At 40.1% G+C, this 19,334-nt stretch overlaps 1 protein-coding gene across 1 annotated transcript; it reads left to right on the top strand.

Annotated features, from left to right (window-relative positions):
* Positions 1-4,356: 4,356 nt before the first annotated feature.
* LOC119893002 (apolipoprotein B-100-like) lies at positions 4,357-19,334 on the top strand (the record flags this gene model as incomplete). Its single annotated transcript, XM_038704921.1, is given in 26 exon segments — positions 4,357-4,540; positions 4,949-4,993; positions 5,258-5,370; positions 5,471-5,616; positions 5,773-5,920; positions 6,292-6,444; positions 6,622-6,746; positions 7,115-7,200; positions 7,306-7,756; positions 7,877-7,991; positions 8,097-8,243; positions 8,354-8,565; positions 8,689-8,908; positions 9,220-9,393; positions 9,484-9,687; positions 9,796-9,963; positions 10,481-10,686; positions 10,938-11,108; positions 11,598-11,728; positions 11,845-12,043; positions 12,152-12,324; positions 12,439-12,614; positions 12,712-12,827; positions 12,995-13,368; positions 13,480-18,152; positions 18,274-19,334. Coding segments are annotated over 26 exon segments (9,842 nt in total), but the record flags the coding sequence as incomplete, so codon positions are not given.

Below are 19,334 nucleotides of genomic sequence, written 5' to 3' on the forward strand. Positions count from 1 at the left end.
ACATGTGAATATAAAACTTTCTGCATAAGTTTTTATATCCGTGTTCTGCCTGTGTCCTAGGCGCTTGACTGCAACTTGAGGGACCTGCTTTGAACCAGAACTAAAGTTTTTATGTTATTTTATTTTTTTTTACTAAATGTTTTTGGTGGGCCATTGTCAGGTTACCTATGTTGGATTAAAGGGTAACTCTGATTTTTAACATTACAACATGTTTTTACTATGCCCATCGGGTGATTTACCGGTTATAATCAAAAATAAAGAAATTTACGTTTTTCTACTGCCCAAATAACATCCCTGCATAGTAATGACAAATTGAAATGTTTGACATGCTTATGGAGATTCATTTAAAATAAATGTTGTCTCTGCCATCTGCATTGTGTGTCAATGTCAATGTTATTCTTATGAGAAATTCCTTTCATTAAGTAAGTTTTGGATAGGAAGTGATGAGAAAGAAGATGGCAGCTCAGGGCCAGACATATTAATTGATTCATTAACTGTCTGTACAGGAATAAAGTAAATACTTGTCCAAGGACTGAGGGTAAAATCATGAGCTATGACATTATGTCATACTTATCATAATAATTCACAAACACATCAAAACAAGTAGAAGTGTCACTATATGCCTGTTTTTAGTCTTGTTTTAAGCGTATTTTAGGTGTTTTTCCCACATAAATCTCATCTATCAAATAATTCTAATTTAATGTAAGTTGCTTTGGATAAAAGCTTCTGCCAAATGAGTAAATGTAAAGCAAAAATGTAAATGTATTATTAAGTAAGATAAAATAAAGCTTTTTTCATCCCCCGTGGGGGAACTTTAGCTGCTACGGCAGCAACAGATACAGGATAGTAGAAGAATAGAGTGTATAAAGTTTGTAAAGCAGAATACAGTAAATAAACACTAAATGTATAAGAAAGCAATGAAATGTAATAAAGTGTGAAACAAGTGTACAGTGTATAATTATACAGGGTGTGGTGTGCTCAGATGTGTAAGATGTACAAATGTGTGAAATGTACATATGCAAATAATTATAACTGCACAGGGTCATACAATGGAGGTAAATAATAGGTAAATAGACACAAATCAACAGCTTTCAAATGTTCACATAGAATAATTGGCAGCTATGTTGAGTCAGCCATTGCTTTGCTGAACACAATTTTGACTTCCAAGAATTTCCATGTGATTTTGAAGTTAATACACAGATAGGCGCCTATAATATTGTAAAAACATCAACCCATATTACCTCATTATTATCAGGTTATTACCCAATTAATGTCACAATATTACTTAATTATTATCTCTTTATTATGAAACTATTACCCCACTACTACCATGTTATTACCGGGCTGTAATGTATAGTTCTACTAATGTTAACAATGTTGCTTGTACCACATGTATTTTCCTCTTCACTTTACTGCTTTATTGCTTCACTGCTTTGTGGTTTTTCATCCTTTCTACGTCTGGGATCATATTTAGAAGCATTACATCCACATTGGTTTTGAAGACCACTAAACAATGACATTGAACCATAGTGATCAGTTCTGTTTTCTGATTCCTCTAACAACACACTAATACACCAGATGATCAGCCCACAGAAGGAACTTTGATTTGAGTCCATGAAACGCAGGGGCAGCCAAACACAATCTGAGTTCTTTGCTGATCCATTTTTATGGATTATGTTTTGATATGACAGAAAGCGTCAAATTAACATTTCTCTCAGAGGATCTGTTACTTTGTGTTTTTTGTCTGAGCCAGAATTACCTATTATATCGTGCTATTATAACAAAACTAATTGAAAGTGTATAATTTATTTTTCAAGAAAAGATGCAGTTTTACAAGATAACTGTATGTTCTATGGATATTTTATATTTTGTAAACACCTCTGATTAATTTAACACTGAAAATGCTTGTAGTGTGTTATGCCCAGCTCGTTGAAGAGCATAACAAAGGCGGAGGTCCACACAGAAAACAGTTTTAATGATCAAAAGGATTTATTAAAGATAACTCAACTTATAATGAACTCAAAACACAATTAAACTCAAACTCAACATACTCAGAAACAACCAAAAGAAAAAGGAGCTCCTGAAAGGAGATCAGGAGGAAGAGAGAGACATCTTGGATTCACCATGGCTCACTGACAAGTTGGGTGTGTCCGACCGAACAGGAAGAAAGACCTAAAAACACAGAAGAGAGAGAGCAGGCCAACACCACAGTCCTAAGGCCCCAGGCCATCACAAGTACATCACAACAACCCCACAAAAGGAGAGTTCAGCACAACTTTCCAATTGCTCTTTTAATTGTGTCCATTTGCTCCAGGCCCGATGAGATATTTTCTACATCTGTAATCATTGTACTGTACTGCTGTGACTCTTATGCAATGTCAGACTGCCTGATTAACTTATCTTGAGTTCACCTCGGCTGTAATCTTGATCAAACAGCTTTTGCAGACTTCTCTAAGGAGGCAAAAGGTTAGCCAGTAATGTTAAGGCACAAGTGAGACACCAATCCTTAACCAACAAAGTTGTACTGTTTGTCTAATTTCAACAAATTCCAGGGGGCTGTGAATCTGGCGGGCTTTTCTATAAATGCCTCAAGTACGGCACAAAGGACTGTTACATTAAATCCACTGTGCTGGAGGGCATTGGCTTACTGTACTTTTGTCATATAGTAAAATAATATTGTCTCTGACACAGTTTTTAAAATAAGCATACTGGAGGCCTACGTTTGAATAGTATGATATAAAGTACAATATATAAGAAATCCATGTAGTTCCAGTCAGGTTAGAATTAGATTAAGCTATTAAGAATACTGAACAAATGTCAAAAATGTTTTTTAAGACCTGCACTGAAAATGTTACCTATAAGTATTATCGGGAACATGTACTTAAAGTATCAAAAGTATCTCAAGTACTCAATGCAGAGAAATGGCCCCTGTGGTTGTATACAATATATTTAATGATATACAAGCATGCAGCATTTTACTCTTGTGGTTAGTTGAGGTGAAGCTATTTTTAACCATTTTATGTAGGCCTGCAACTAATGATTATTTTCATTATGGATTAATAACACCTCCAAATGTCTTTTGTCTGACCAACAGTCAAAAAGTTATTCTGTTTACTATAATCTGACACAAGGAAAACAACAAAATGTTCACGTTTGAGAAGCTGAAACCATGAAATGTTTGGTATTTTTGCGTGAAAAATGTATTTTGCCATGACATGGTAATACTCAAGTACAGATACCTCAAATTTGTACTTAAGTTAAGTGGATGTACTAAGTTACATTCCACCACTGCTTCTAATGTACAGTATAGTTGCTGTAATAGGCCTTCAGACATTTTGACTCGTCATAGCAGGTAAAGGCTATAATTAAACATTAATGATGACCTTGTTCCATTCAGGTAAGCCATACCAGTTAGACAGCATGCACTATACAGGGCCCAGGAACTGGCCCACCATAATGGAATACAGCCATCATTAATGTTAACTGTTACATCTGTGCTCATAATTTTATAATAAGATATACTGTTTGTGCACAATCTGATGATCAACATGGCAGACTAAACAATTTGACAGTTGACAATGTGTGGGATGTCAAAAAAAGCCTATTCTACAGCTTTAAGACTCTAAATGCTGTGATAGTAACACACTGTAACAAAACTAGCAGGTGACTCAGGTTTTAATTCTGCGTCAACATGATTCATAATGTTCAGCAGTCATGGGGCAAAGGTTTACTTAACTTTTAGTATGAACCTTAATGAATTTGTGGATGTTTAAAATAACCTTTGTATTAAAAAAAATTCAATAAAGGGCTTCAGAGTATTTACATCCTTTTGAATGAGTTGAACATGAAAACACACCTCTGAAATAGCCATGACTGTAACAATCACTTGATTTGAAGATAATCATTTTAAAACGTTTAGAATGAAAAACAAGACGGCACACACAACTGGAACATAAAGAGAAAAATACCTCCCCTTACTTTGCTGATACTTCCAAATTAGTTTATTTGTGCACTGCCCTTTGAGCACCGCAAACAAGCAATCAAAGTTAGTGATTCAGGATATATGAGCTATTATATGACACTGATCTGATTACAGATGTTTTTTTGAGATATATGTGATTAATTTAATGATAAACATGAAAATGTTCGTTTCACCATTAAAGATGACCTCAGGATAGTTTCTATGTCTCAGGAAAACAACCCCCCCCAAAAAACAAGAGCTGAAGAGGTAATTTGACATAATCACACAGGCCCACCCCCACCCAGTGCTGACAGACTTACTTTGTGAAATGATATAACCTTTGGCCTGCCACAAGGACTGCTCAGACTTTGGAACCAGAGCAACACATTTACGTGCCCTGGTAATGACATACAATAAGAGTGGAAACTATAAAAGCCACGGGGCCATAGCCCAAGAATTAGTCGTCACTGAAAGAGGGGGACTCGTCTTACCTTAAGGCTTTCAGGAGCTTTACAAAGCCCATCATGGGGGGTACCAAGCTCTGCCTTTTACTGCTACTGGGCACATACACACTAGCCCGTAAGTATTGTGTTTTTATTTTGAAACTAATATAATTTAAGTATGTAACTTTATATTTTATGTGTAAGTCTATTTAAGAAACAAAGCCAGTGGATGTTTATTTCTTGATATTTTAAGAAGCTGATGATTTCCTTTGAGATGTTTGGTGTGATGTTTTGTATGTGAATAACTGCAGTAACATAATAGCATGTTTGGCACTAAAGCGTTCATTTAGTCATACTAGTTGTGTTAGTTGTGGTGCTATCATTTTTAAATGACTGACACACAAAGTATAACATTTTGAGAAACACTTGTGAACACTGATTTTATATAATTTAAGTAATTCATTGTTCATGTTCTGAGTTAAGTTTTACAGCAGCTTTTGCTTTTTAAAATGTCAGGTAAAACTTTTTTTTTCATCCTTTACAGAGCAAGACGTGGGAGGTGTTGAGGAACAATCTCCAGTTTGTCATTGTGAGTTGCTGTTTTAACCTTAACATGTTTTATAAATGACTGTTTATCTTTATTTATAAAATGTGATTTGACAATGATCTTTTTATTTTTTATTTTCACTTTTGAATTCTCACTGATGAGTTTACCTGTCAGTAATCATTAAGCATGTTTTCTTTGTATCAAACTACCAATTTAAGGTATTTAAAGGCATATAACATTTGTTAATTTGTTTAAAAGTGCAAACAACATTACAGTGCTCTAAATTATGTTGCAAATACATTTTAGTGGCCAAAAGATTCAAGAACTTCAGACGGTTTGTGTACAACTACGAAGCTGAGACCTTTAATGGAGTGAATGGAGCTACCGACAACAAGAGTGGCCCCAAAGTCTCCTGCAAAGTATGTCTTACAGCCCTGATAACTACTGCAAATACAACTGTCTCGTGATCCTAAATAGAAAATAGTAGTACTAAAAACAAATGTTTGATCTGCTGCACAGGTTGAGGTCGATGTGCCCCAGACCTGTAGCTTCATCCTCCGCACAACAGAGTGCTCTCTGAGCGAGATCTCTGGCGTGGATGGAGAGGGTAACCCAGAGTATCAACCTGCTGCTGGAGCTCATGCTTTCAATGCTGCCATGGCCAAGTAAGTCACCTTACATTTCCCGATCAGATTTAGTATTTATCTGTATCTTTTTAGTACTAAAACTGAAGACTGTATGATGGGAAGTGGCTTAAATTCAGGAAACAAGAGGATTGACTAAATGGTAGGTTGTGAATGATGATCTGTCCATGTCAACAGGAACCCCTTGAAGATCACAGTTGAAGGACAGACTGATGTCAAACTCTACCCTGAGGATGATGAGCCAGTCAACATCTTGAACATCAAGAGGGGAATTGTCTCTGCTCTCATTGTGCCAGTCATGGAAGAGGAGATGAACAAAAAAATGGTAGCTCCCTTTATTGTTTTTTATTGCCTCATTTTTGTTTTGTCGGTATTTACAGCAGTTTCCAATCAAGCCACCAAGTAGAGCTTGATTTTGTTTGTGGCGACGGCTCAAAGATAAACAAGTTGCACAATGAGAAGATAAGCTGCCCTAGTTACCAGGTGATAAATACACGCCTGTAACCTCATGTTCTCACATCTTCAACTGCAGGTCAAAGTCCCAGATAGGTTTATCTTGCTAATGGCATCACCTGCTCTTATATTTGGGGGCAATATTTTAGCTCAATTGATAATCAGATTCATTGCTAAAAGACTAAAAGCATGTTTACTACTCTGCTTCTCGCAACTTATTATTCTATCATCTATCATTTAAAGTCCACCGTGCATGGAGTGTGCTCCACCGACTTCATTGTCAACGCCAGACAGGACATTGCCACTGATGTGACTATCAGCAGGGATCTTTCCAAATGTGACTGGTTCTTTGCCCGCAGGCAAGACACTAGTCCCCTGGCCCTCATCTCTGGCATGGTAAGAGATTAAGCAACAGCCTCATGTTGTTACCATCACAAGCTAAAGCCAAGAGTTGTTAGATTGTGTACAGCACTTAAAATCATGAAAACAAATTTATCCATTTTTAGCTGTTTTCCAGCAGTCTGCTCTTCCTCATAAGCTGACAAAACACTGATGTTGTCTGTCTACCATCAGAACTACCCTCTGTCCAAGATGATTAGCAGCACCCAGACTTGCAACTACAAGTTTGACAACCAGAAGAAGCACATGACCAGCGGAACCTGCACAGAGAAACACATCTTCCTGCCCCTCTCCCACCAGTGAGTTTTAAAACAATGGAGTATACACTATATTATAGATTAACAAATTCACCAAGTCACCAAGTCAGAGGGGTCAGAGGGCCATACTTCCAAATTCATGTGAATTGTAGGTTTTTTCATTATTTGTGCACTGTTCAGCGAGTTTCTTGACTTGACTAGAAAAGGTATTTTGTGCTGGGTATGAACATTTAATTGCTTGAAATTAAACATTTCAAGATTTTTCACATTGTACTCTTAACATGATCCATATTCAAAAAAGTTCCAAACAGACAAATAGAGGTTGTTTATGTATAATACATTTTCGCCATGTGTAATTATTTACTATTATGACCAGTTTGTTGAAATTGTCTCATCTCTTCTGCAAACAGGAATGAATATGGAATTTCTGCTATAGTGAAGCAGACTGTGACTCTGACGGAGACAGCCAAGATCAATGACAGAATCTTTGACCGCAGTCAGTGTTTCCGATTTTGAAAAATAGCATTAAGATATGCTCAGTATGTCAAATGTGTCAACATTGTCTGCATCTTCTTACTTTTTGTGATATAATTCTGTGCAGATGAGGACAACCTCAGGTACTTGTCCTTGGATGTTGCTGACGACAAGTACCCTGTGCAGACCAAGGATGCTGCCATTGCCACAATGCAGCAGCTGAAAACCCTGACACAGCGCAATCATGGAGAGGAGCGCGCCAGCCTCTTCCGCCAGCTGGTATCTGAGCTGCGTGGCCTGAAGGTTGAAGTCCTGGGATCTGCTACTACTGATATGATGGACATGTCCAGCGCTCTGACATGGCAAGCTCTGGCTCAGTGCGGCACACCAGAGTGCACCAGTGCCATGCTGAAGCTTCTCAGGACCTCTGATGATGCTGCTCTTGAGGTTGATGCTGTGGTCTATGCCCTGGGACTGCTGCCTAACCCCTCCCGCCTCATGGTGAAGGACATTCTGGCAATGGCTCAGCACAAGCAGAGCAAACCCATCATGTATGCCTTGAGCAATGCAGTCAGGAAGTAAGAAAACCTACAAATCATATTTTGTTAAATCAAAGGAAAGTCTTTCTCACTACTTACCATTAAGTGGTGGTTTCTGTTATAAATGATCTAATCACTAATGTCCAACTTTGCTACCAGACTGCACGAGGCTGAGGGCGTCACCCCTGAGATCACTGCTGTCTCTGAGTTCATGGCTTCGCTTCTGGGTGCAGACTGCTCTGGGGAGAAGGATCTGACCTTTCTGACCTTGAGGGTAGGCAACCAGCTGTGAACATTATTAACCACTTATAAAAATAATGTTTTATGGCAACTTCCAGTTCCATGTTTTTTTTTCAATTGTCTATTCTATTCCATCTAGGTTGTTGGTAACATGGGAAATGCAGTGGAGGCTGCTGACCCTGCTGTAAAGACCATCCTGCTGAAGTGCATGAGACAGCCTGCAACCACACTGTCTGTGCAGCTGGCTGCCATCCAGGCTTTCAGACGCATGTCTGTGACAGATGAGGTAACCAGAATACCCCTCCACAGATGAACTGTGTCCTAGTTTCCCAGTGTCATGGAGTGTAGTGTCCTGAAATCCAATGACAAACAAGTGACAGTTGTTTTTCTTTCCAGGTTCGCGCTAATCTCCAGAGGGTTTGCCAGTACCCCAAGGGTGCTGTGCAGAAACGGCTGGCAGCTTACCTGATCCTGATGAGGAATCCCCAGGACAGTGACATTGAGATTGTGAAGAAACTGCTGAACCAGGAGCAGAACGTACAGGTCAAGGCCTTTGTGACCTCTCACATCTACAATATCATCTCCTCCACTGATTCAGAGACCCAGAAGTAAGAATGGAACACTTTTCAACTGACAGCACAATATTTGCTCATTTACTTCATGGAAATACTGCGCTGAGTTAACAACTACTTATATTCAGCTGATTGTTTTAAATTTCATTGTTACCCCAGGCTAGGTAAGAAGATAATGGATGCCCTGCAGGACACTGACGTCGCCACACACAGCGACTACACCACACAGTCTCGCAACTACAAGCTGGGCGTGGCATATGAGAGCATGCTGGCCGGCATTCAAGGCAACATTGTCTTTGATCCCAGTAGCCAGTTGCCAAGGGAGGTCTTGCTGGAAACTACACTGAAAGCTTTTGGTTATAACATGGATATTTGGGAGGTATGTGATACATAATCTGTTGCTGTTTCAAAAGTTAGTTTTACACTTCACTATAAACACTGGCAGAAAGATTTTTATTGATAACAGTAGAAAACCCTGTTCATGATAGCTTGTTCTTGTTCTTATTTTTATTGTTAGTAGTAGTAGTAATATTTGCTGTATATGACTTGTTTCAGTCAATTTGGTCAACCCTACCGATGTGCCACTGAAATTAAAGCAAAATAGCATTTGAAGAGAATTATTTAGCCCAGATTCAGACTATAACACAGTAAACCCGCATTGTTTTTGAATGTGTTTTATTTTTCCAATAGGTTGGCATGGACGGAAGGGGCTTTGAGCCCACCCTTGATGCTCTGTTTGGAAAGAATGGGTTCTTCCCTGACACGGTGTCCAAAGCTCTGTACTGGGCTGAAGACAAGATGCCACCAAAGATCAAAGAAGTTCTGGAGAAATGGGTTGCTCCCATGAAATCAGAAGGACAAAAGGTACATCTTGTGTGTAATTATTTCTGATAAACAGTCTCAGTCTGAGTTATCATCATCACCATAACTAATATAATGGGCCTTTTTCTTAAGGTTCCTGAGAATCTTGTGAGAGAAATTGTTCGCAACTTCAACAAGCTGGTTAAAGATCTGCAGAGTCAAGAGTCCCCAGAGGCCATGGCCTACCTAAGGATTATGGGAGCTGAGCTTGGCTACATCAAAGGCAACGAACTGAAGAATATTGCTGAAAACGCAAAGATGTTTTCAGAGGTTATCATGAACATGATTCCTCTCTCGGTAGGTGTTCTACAATCTTTTTATCTAATTGCCTCTTCAACAAATTAAAATTTATTTTCTATACCACGGCAAAAGAGAATTCAAACTGACTGCTGAATTTTTTTTCAGGCCATGGCTAAACTGATATCCAGAACTGACAATGAGATCTTTGCCCATTACATCTTCATGGACAACAAATTCATTATGCCAACAGCATCTGGCTTGCCCCTGACATTTGCTATGTCTGGCACCTTTACTCCTGGTGCAAAGGGAGGCCTTCGTATCACTCCAAACATGGTACATTTTCCATCTTTTGTCTTCAACCTATAATCAGTGCTCTATCAAAGCAGTCACTTATAATGTTGTTATTAGGCTGTTTCTATTTTGTCAAATGTCTTATCAAATGTCTAGCAGAGCCTTATTAAAATCTATGAAGAAAATAATTCTGCTCCGGCTTCTTCCCACCATCCAAAGACATGCAGGCTAGGTTAATTGGTGTCTCTAAAATTGTCCTTAGGTGTTAATGTATGTATGTATATGTATATGTGTGGCCCTGCGATGGACTGGCGACCTGTCCAGGGTGTACTCCACCTTTCGCCCAATGTCAGCTGGGATTGGCTCCAGCCCCCACGACCCTGTACGCAGGATAAGCGGTTGTTGATGGATGGATGGATAATAATTCGTCAGTTTAAATAGAATAATCGTTCTTGATGAAGATTGTAGAAGTAGTTGTATAATGGTAGCAGTGTCGTTTTATATTTTTTCATAAATCTCCAACTGATTTCCTTTCATGTGATCTGTTTTTGTATCACAGAAGGAACTCTTGTTCATGCCCTCTGTTGGAGTTGAGTTTGTGACTCAGATGGGAGTCCATGTCCCTGAATTTGTTGTGTCCACTGTTGAGATGCACACCAACATGTACCATGAGAGCGCTCTCAATGCCAAGATCACCATGGAGGAGAATGAGATCAAGCTTTCCATCCCTGCCCCACAGGGCACCACAAAGCTCTTCAGCGTCAGGTAATAAATAACAAAATACATTTGTAAACCTGTTGTAGGTCCCACGCATTTGACTTAAAACCTCAATATATTTAAAAGAAATGTTATTTCTGCACCAAGCAATGAAACAAAGCCACTAGTAAGGTGTTTAGTGATACAGTGTTTCAACATGTTGCACCATATTGTATTGCATATGATCTTTATTAAAGCATGTTCAACCAAAATCATTTTAAGACAGAAACTGATTTTTCTTTTTGTTTTCTTTGAAATAGCAACAAAGTGCTGATTGTGGGTGCTGGTCAGGCTGCAATGATCCCACACACAGAGGAAGAAGCAAGCTGCAAACCTCTCTTCTCTGGAGTCAAATACTGCACCAAAACACTTTATGCTAACACTGGTGATAAGACTGCTGTTCCCTACTTCCCCCTGAATGGAGAGACAAAGTAAGTTTGAAGAATCTGTGATTACTTTATCACTGTTAATACCACCGATTGCAACATACTGAATGATTATCAAGAAATAGTAATTTGATGGTGTCGCGCCTGTATTATGTGACATATATCAGTTTGATAGAGGATGTTGGTTGGAAATGGAATAATGTGGTGAGGGAGAGCTGAAAAGGAGATGTGTTGAATGAAGGTATGAATAGTCAAAGCATCAGTTTATCATTCATGTCACTTTGAATTTTAAATTTCTTCCCTCATTCATATTTGCTTTCATGTAAAATCAGTTGCATCTTAACTTTCAGTTGGTATTACTATTATTAGTTGGATTTGTATGTGTATATGTACTGCTATGCCATTTGGTATGGACATAAATACTGTTAAGTAAAATTTGATACACAAATACTTATATACAAAATACATCACAAATACTAATCATAGAAGATTTATATGAAAACTTAGACTTAAACTTTGTTCTTTTCATCCTAGGTTTGCTGTGGACATCCAGCCTTCTAAAGAGGTCTCTGAGTACACAGCCACCATCACCTATAAACTCCTCAGCGAAGGAAATGACGGCTACCAGAAGGTTGATTCTCTGAAGCTGGCCCTAAGAGCTGAAGGTATGAGCATCTTAATTGGAAAAAAAATGATAAGTGTGCCATAAGCTTTTTATTTATTTTTAAGGCTTTCATACATTAGTAATCATGTTATACTTTTTCTAACTTTGTGGCTTTAGGTGCTAAGCCCACCGAGGCATCAGCCACTATGAAATACAACAGGAACAGGAATGTCTTCACCACCCAAATCCAGATACCTGACTTTGATGTTGAGGCCGGAGTTAAGGTTGGCATGACCGACAGTGCCAAAGGCAAATCCATTACCCTTGAGATCTCCAACAAGAACGTGCCCCAGCTCTCTCTGATTGGCCGTGCCAAGTGAGTCTACCCAGCTAAAATCTAACTGTACTGTTCCATTTACGTAACAGTCTTAATGCAAATTCCATGATATACAGACATTGAATCAATTCTGTTTTTTTATCACAGGCTTCAGGCCATGACTGATGGCATGCTGCAGGTTCAGCTGTTAGTCCCCTCACTCAAGACTGATGCTGCCATCACTGCTACCATGAGCAAAGCTGAAGGACTCACCTTGGAGATCAAAAGTGATGTCAAGCTCCCCGAGACCTCCTCCATTCAGGCAGTCACATTCAAATATGGTACGTCTGTATAAGAAAAGAATGCTTGTGGACTTCAGAGATTGACAATTTCAGGCATTTGTCCAAACACTTTCTCAAATGTAAAAGTAAAATGCTAAATGCTTTGTATCTCAGGTGAAGACCAGGCTGAGGTTCAGCTGATGTCCAACATGAATGCTGATACTAAGATCCTGGTGCGTTACACTGAAGCCCTCCAGTTCGGGTTCTTGATGTTTGTGGGGGATGTCATGGACCAGCAGGTTGTCAAGACTGACATGAAACTGCGTCATATCTTCAACAAGGCAGTTGAGGTAAAAATATTACAATCATAATGACTATTTTGGCAGATTTTGACTTTTATTTAGTTCTTCCAGACTGAGCATGAAATATTCTGTGTTTTTTCAACAGGCCGGTAACATCTGGATGGACAAGATCTCAACTGATGTTCCCTATGTTGAAACTCTGAAGAACAGAATTGCAAATGTGGAAATGCCCTCCATGCCTGAAAACCTATTCATGAACCTGTAAGTAAACCCCACATCTAACCATAATAACTATTTTTCATATTTATTATCAGAAAATTTCAGCTTTATTCTGATTAAATTATAAAATAAGTACAACAAACACTGATTAATAACATTAATTAACATTAACATTAATTAAACAAATATTCTGCTCATCATTTCACCAGTGAAAGCACATTCAAATACCAGTTCAACCAGGACCGTTTGACCATCAGCATCCCTCTGCCTCTTGGAGGCAAATCCTCTGAGGAATTGAGGATACCTCCAATGGTCACCTCTCCACGCATCTATGTGCCTCAGCTGGGCATGGACTTTGCCACACAGGAGATCCAAATCCCCACTTTTACCATTCCTTCTGAATATGACCTCACCCTGCCTCTGATGGGAATGGTGGAAGTGTCTTCCAAAGTCAACAGCAACTATTATAACTGGGAGGCAACAGTATCTGCTGGTAACAACACTGCAGAGTCTCCTAGCTACTTGGCCAAGTTCAGGATCCTGGCTGACAGTCCAATCAAACTTCTCTCCTTCTCTACTGAGGGTAATTTAATCTTTAATTATTAATTAGAAAAATGATACAATTGTTTATTAACACAAGTGAAAAAAGAATACTGATACTAATTAATATTTCACTATTTTGTCTGTTTTAAAGGAGCTACAAAAATTACAGACTCAGCAGAGAAAACGATGAAATTCACCATTGAGGGTTCCCTGAACCATATGCTCATGAACACAGGTTTTAATGTGCTGGAAACCATTGCTGTCACAGACAGTGCAATGTCAACAGGAAGGTACAACGTGTATGCACTTTCCCCTCTGGGTCTGGACACTTCTCTGAATATTACCACCCAGGTCGTGTTGGACTCAAACCAGCTCTCTGGAGATGTCAACACAGACGGACGTGTGACTGTTGGACCCATGACTGCAAGCACCACCTATCTCCATACCTTCTCTGTTAAGCCAGCAAAGAAAGAAGCTAAACTGGAGAGTACACTGAGGGTAAACTCTGAAATCCTGAAGGTTGTGAACAAGATCAAGGCATCGTATGAAAAAGAGGAACTTCTGATTGAATCTAACACCAACATCAACAGTGACCCTATCAAGCACACCACCAAACTGAGTCTTAGCTACAAGCATGTCAAGCTTACCATGCAGTCTGACTCTGTGACCAAGGCAGATGAGCGAATGCTTCGTAGCCAGATGGAGTTATCTGCCTCTGGAGGACAGGCCAGCCTCAGGATAGAGAATCAAGCTGATGACTCAGAGAACCGTGCCTACTCTTTGCTCACTGGGTCCATGAACCCCTCCGGCTTGGAGATCAATGCTGATGCCTCCTTGAACATCTTTTCAACCATTGCCTCTCACAAGGCAACCTTGGCTTTGAACACGAATGGCCTGACCACCAGCTGTACAACAACTGCTCAGCACAGCCCAATGACCTTTGAGAATGTTTTCCATGGAGGAGTTGACACCTCTGGCGCCACCATGTCTCTCACCACCAAGGGAGCCATTAAAGAGAACAAAGCTGAGCTCAATTTTGAGGGAAAGATTGCAAGCACAGAAGTGTATCTCAACAGCATCTTTAAGGGTAACTTCTTTGACACCAACACCAGGAATAGAGTGAACCTCAGACTCAATGAAGATGGCTTGATCCTCTCCAACAACATAGTTGGATCTCTCAACGAAATGAGGACTGAAAATACCCACTCACTGTCTCTTACACTGAGATCTTTTACCCTCCGCTCCAAGACTGACAACTTCCTTGACAAGAGGAACTCCTATATGCATGACATCACAGTTAACATGGAGCGATTTACTGCATTGGTTAATGTAAAAAATGACCTGAAGATCATGGAGATTAACTTTGTGAATGATGTCCAGTTCAAGGCAGAGCCCTACAACATGGAGCTGACTGGAACAATGATGGGAATCTTCTCAGAGGAAGAACTCAAGCACACTTATGAAGTCAAGTTTGTTGACATGGTCCTCTCTACGAAGTGTAATACTAATGGTAAACTCCTGGGAACTCACATGACACATACCACTGATATGGAGGTTGCAGGTCTGACCATGAAGTTCAACAATATGGCTAACTTCAACTCACCATCTCTTCGTCTGGACAGCACAGTCAAAACTGTTGCTGCACCCTTCACTCTGAATATTGATGCCATTTTCAACTCAAATGGTGCAGTGTATTTGTATGGACAGCAGAGCGGCGAACTATACAGCAAGTTCCTCCTGAAAGCAGAACCCCTGCTGTTCACAAATTCATTTGAGTACAGAGCTTCATCCACCCATGAACTGGAAGGCAGACCGACTATCAAGACCAATATGGACAACAAGGTCAACAGCATGCTGCGCCTCCAAGATCAAAGTGTCACACTGAAGATGACATCCAAAGTAAACGAGCACACTTTTGAACAAGAACTGAGTGCCTATAACAATGCAGAGAGAATGGGTGTTGAGATGGCAGGAAAGGTCTCAACTCCGGCCAGTCAAGATTACACCATCTCTGGATTTGTGAAATATGACAAGAACAGTGACAGCCACTTCATCCAGATCCCATTCGTTGAGCATCTGCCTGCAGTTATTGACAACGTAAAGGCTACAGTAATGAGGCTGATGGACCACAGCATTGAGATGCTGAAAGACATCAACACCAAGTATGAGATCAGTGCCAAGTTTCAGAACAAAGTGTCAGAACTGAAGGAGGTCATTGACAACTTTGATTTCAACCTCTTTGTCCAAGACTTGAGAAAGTTTATCAACTCTGCGGAAAACGTCATGATCAACCTGACAACCAAGTTCCCAACTGACAAAGTCATGAATATGCTGAAATCAATCAAGGATGCTATCATGGCTTGGATCCAGAAGCATAACATTGCTAACAACTTCAATGTAATTTATGCCAAAATGGAGGAGATCCTATCCAGTTTTGAGGTTGAGAAGATGATTGGTGCCATGATGGATGAGGTTGTTAAAATGATGAAGCAGTATCAAGTGAGGGAAAAGATTCAGTCTGCTACCGCTGCTCTCAAGTCAATTAAAATCCAGCCTTTGCTCAAAAGAGTTATGGTACCTGTTCAGGATCTTGTGAATGAACTGTATTCCTTTGACTTGAAACAGCTGATTGATGACATGAGTGACTACTTCATGAGAATGGCCCAGAAAATCAAATCATTTGATTATGACACATTCACTATGGAGCTGAAAGAGAAAGTGGTAGACATGAGCCAGATTCCCTGTTTTGGAAAACTCTACGGAGAGTTCAGATTAACCTCACCTTATTACAGTATCAGAACCACTGCTGACCTGGAGAACACCACATCAGTCATGCCAGAGTTCAAAATGAACCTTAACTCACAGGCTACATCTACTTTGAAAGTCCTTGACTTCACTGTGGATGCAAGTGCTCTTTTGTCTGCACCAAAAAACCTGTACATCTCTGAGAACATCAAAGTTGCCCAGTCAGTTTTTACACTTGACCACAAAGGAACAATCACTCTCAATGGCCTGACAGCTGAAGGTTCTGCTGAAACTACTGCAAATATCAACAGTGAGCTCTATGTTGCAGAGCTTGTCAATAATGCATTATTTGCCATGGAAAATGGTGTTTCTGCCAATGTGGAAACTGGTTACAAACATGACTTCAACATGCCAACCTTTAACATCTTCAGTGAAACATCAATGAGTCAAAAGACAGTTTTGCGTCTTGAGGATGGCACTGCCCATCTGACCATTAATAATCTGGCTGGTGGAAAATATGCAGTTCAGGACTTCTCAGATGAGGCAAACCACAAGAGTGACATGGAGGTGGTCATGGATCTCCACACATCTAGAGTGACTTTCACTGGGGCAACAGGCAGCAGCAACTTCAAAATGAATCAAAATGTGGTTGCAGATATATGCATTTTCCGGCACATAATTATTGACACCAAGGTTGAGACAGAAACACCTGTCATGAAGGCCAGCATTGCAGAGATGAAGTTCCAGGCTAAGACTGAAGATATGCAAATTGATTTCACTGCCTCTCACAATGCAGAGTTAGCTGGACAGGTTGAAGGCACTCTCTTAAGCTCTGTGCTTGCTTTGGTCTCACCTAGTGAGCTTATGTTTGAAACCAAGAACAAGGGAAATGCAAAGGTTGCCCTTCCATTCAGTCTGTCTGGAAAGATGGATCTCCAGAATGACATCTCTTTTACCCTAAACTCTGAAGTGCAGCAAGGTAGCTGGACAGGTCTGGCTAGATTCAACCAGTACAAATACTCCCATCACTTCGCAATGGATAATGGCGACAGAGAAATTAACATCATTTCCCAGATTAATGGAGAAGCAGATCTGGATGTACTGAAGAAGCTTATCACCATTCCTGAAATTACTGTGCCATTTGTTGGTATGAAGACACCAAGAGTGGAAGACTACTCACTGTGGGAAGACACTGGCCTGAGCAACCTCCTGACCACAACTCAGCAGACATTTGACATGAACTCCAAGGTGAAGTACATGAAGAACCCTGAGATGATCACCATTGACATCAATGTGGATCCAATCATCAATGTCATTAATAAAAATGTCAAGACTCTGCACAAAAAAGTACTCATTGGCAAGGATAAGGCTGCTGCCATTCTGGCTACATCTTATGACAACGCAAAGGCAGAGTATGAAAAATATAGCATTGATTTGCCCAAAACCATTACAGTGCCTGCCTACAAAGTTCCTGTGATAAATGTAGAGGTGTCCACATTCACCATTCCCCTGCCCGACTTCAGTCTCATCACAATGCCTGCTCTGCACGTTCCATCTGCCCTCAGCAAGCTGACTCTTCCAAAAATCACTGTGCCCAAAATTCAGAGCATCAAGATCCCCGTAATGGGTGATCTGACCTATGAGTTCTCCATAAAAACAGCAATGATCACGCTCAAAACAGATGCCAGCATCCTTAACCAGGACAGCATAATCTTCAAAATTCATTCTTCCTCGTCCTCTGAGTGTGAGTTTCTGACTGGGAAGATTGAGGGCAACACCAACGTGAACACAGACGACGGATTTAAAATAGCCTCTGTCTTGTCTGTAAAGCATTCAATGCTAGAGGGAAACCATGACAGTGCCATCATCTTAAGTTATGGAAATGTGGATACCTCCATCACCAATTCAGCAAAGATCACTCTACCTGACCTGACAATGGAAATCTACCAGGAGATCACCGGAAATCCAGAGCAAGGCCTTGTTGTCTCTATGTCCACTCCATCTGCAGGACTCATTGCACTTCAGATGCAGACTAAGCGTCCAGCACTAGTTAAGGCGAGACTCTACGGTCGCTACCCGGTAAGAGAACTTTTGCTTACTTGTATGCTTACCAATTTCTTTTGATTGTGATTTTAATGTAAATAGTGTATTTATATTTTATTAATATATATTTTGGTTTTATGTTTGCTTTATCCTACAGTCTGAGCCAACAACAGACATTGATATATTGGGTCTGAAGATGTCTGTGATGAACTCTGAGAAGCTGAACCTTCAGACAACCTGGAATATGGAGATGCCATATGAACTTATGCTCCGACTGAAGGAACAGGTGCCCACAGTCATGAAAATGGTGTCTGATCCTGCTGTCAGGACTTATAACGAAATCCACAGACGCACTAGAAGCCTTGAGATTTCTTTTGAACAGGCTAGAGAGCAGGGAAAAGTGATGTTCAAGAGGGCTGTAGACAACCTTGCAGCAGTAAATCCTTCTAGTTTTATGACAACTGTCACAGATAAAACAATTTTGATCCTCAGAGAGTACCAAAAGAAAGTTGAAATTGTTCTTGATGCTGTTGTTAAGTTCTTGAGAGAGACCAGGTTCCAGATCCCTGGCTATGAAGAGAGGCTGTCTGGGCTTGAGGTCTACCAGAAATTTAGTGCTTTTGTTGCTGATGTCTCTGAGGAGGCTGTTCAGAAGATTCCAGAGTACTTTGCCTCCATGTTCACAGGAGTCCTTGATTATTTCAAAGCCATTGAATTCACCCTTCCTGGCTCTAACCATGTTGTCAGTGCAAGAGAAATTCTCGATGACTTGTTTGTAGCTTTAAGGAAAATCCAGGACCAAGTGATTGTCACTGTGAGGAAACTGGGGAATATCCAGCTGGAAGATATTGTTAACAAATTATCTGCATTCGTGCAGTTTACAACTGAACAAAGTGAGAAGTTTCTCCAAACCCTAAAATCTCAGAATGTAGAAAAGCTCAGCACCTTTGTGACTGATGTATACAATGATGCCATCAACTCTCCTGTCCTGGCTGACATTGCCAAGCAGGTTAAACAGGCCCACAGAATTGTTATGGAGTATCTGAACGCTGTGAGAGCTAAATTCCAGAATATTTTGGCTGACATGTCAAGTGAACAGCTCAAAAGTGACATCCAGTCCTGGATTGATTTATTAGTAAAACGTGTGAATGCTTTCCACAACAATGTCATTAAGACACTTAAGGAGAAAAGTAAAAGTGTTGAACCATTTGTGAGAGT

This window comes from Micropterus salmoides, unplaced genomic scaffold (genome assembly GCF_014851395.1).
Source record: "Micropterus salmoides isolate LMB-PRFRI ecotype aquatic unplaced genomic scaffold, ASM1485139v1 Ms_hic_scaffold_787, whole genome shotgun sequence".
In the NCBI taxonomy this organism is placed as follows: domain Eukaryota; kingdom Metazoa; phylum Chordata; class Actinopteri; order Centrarchiformes; family Centrarchidae; genus Micropterus; species Micropterus salmoides.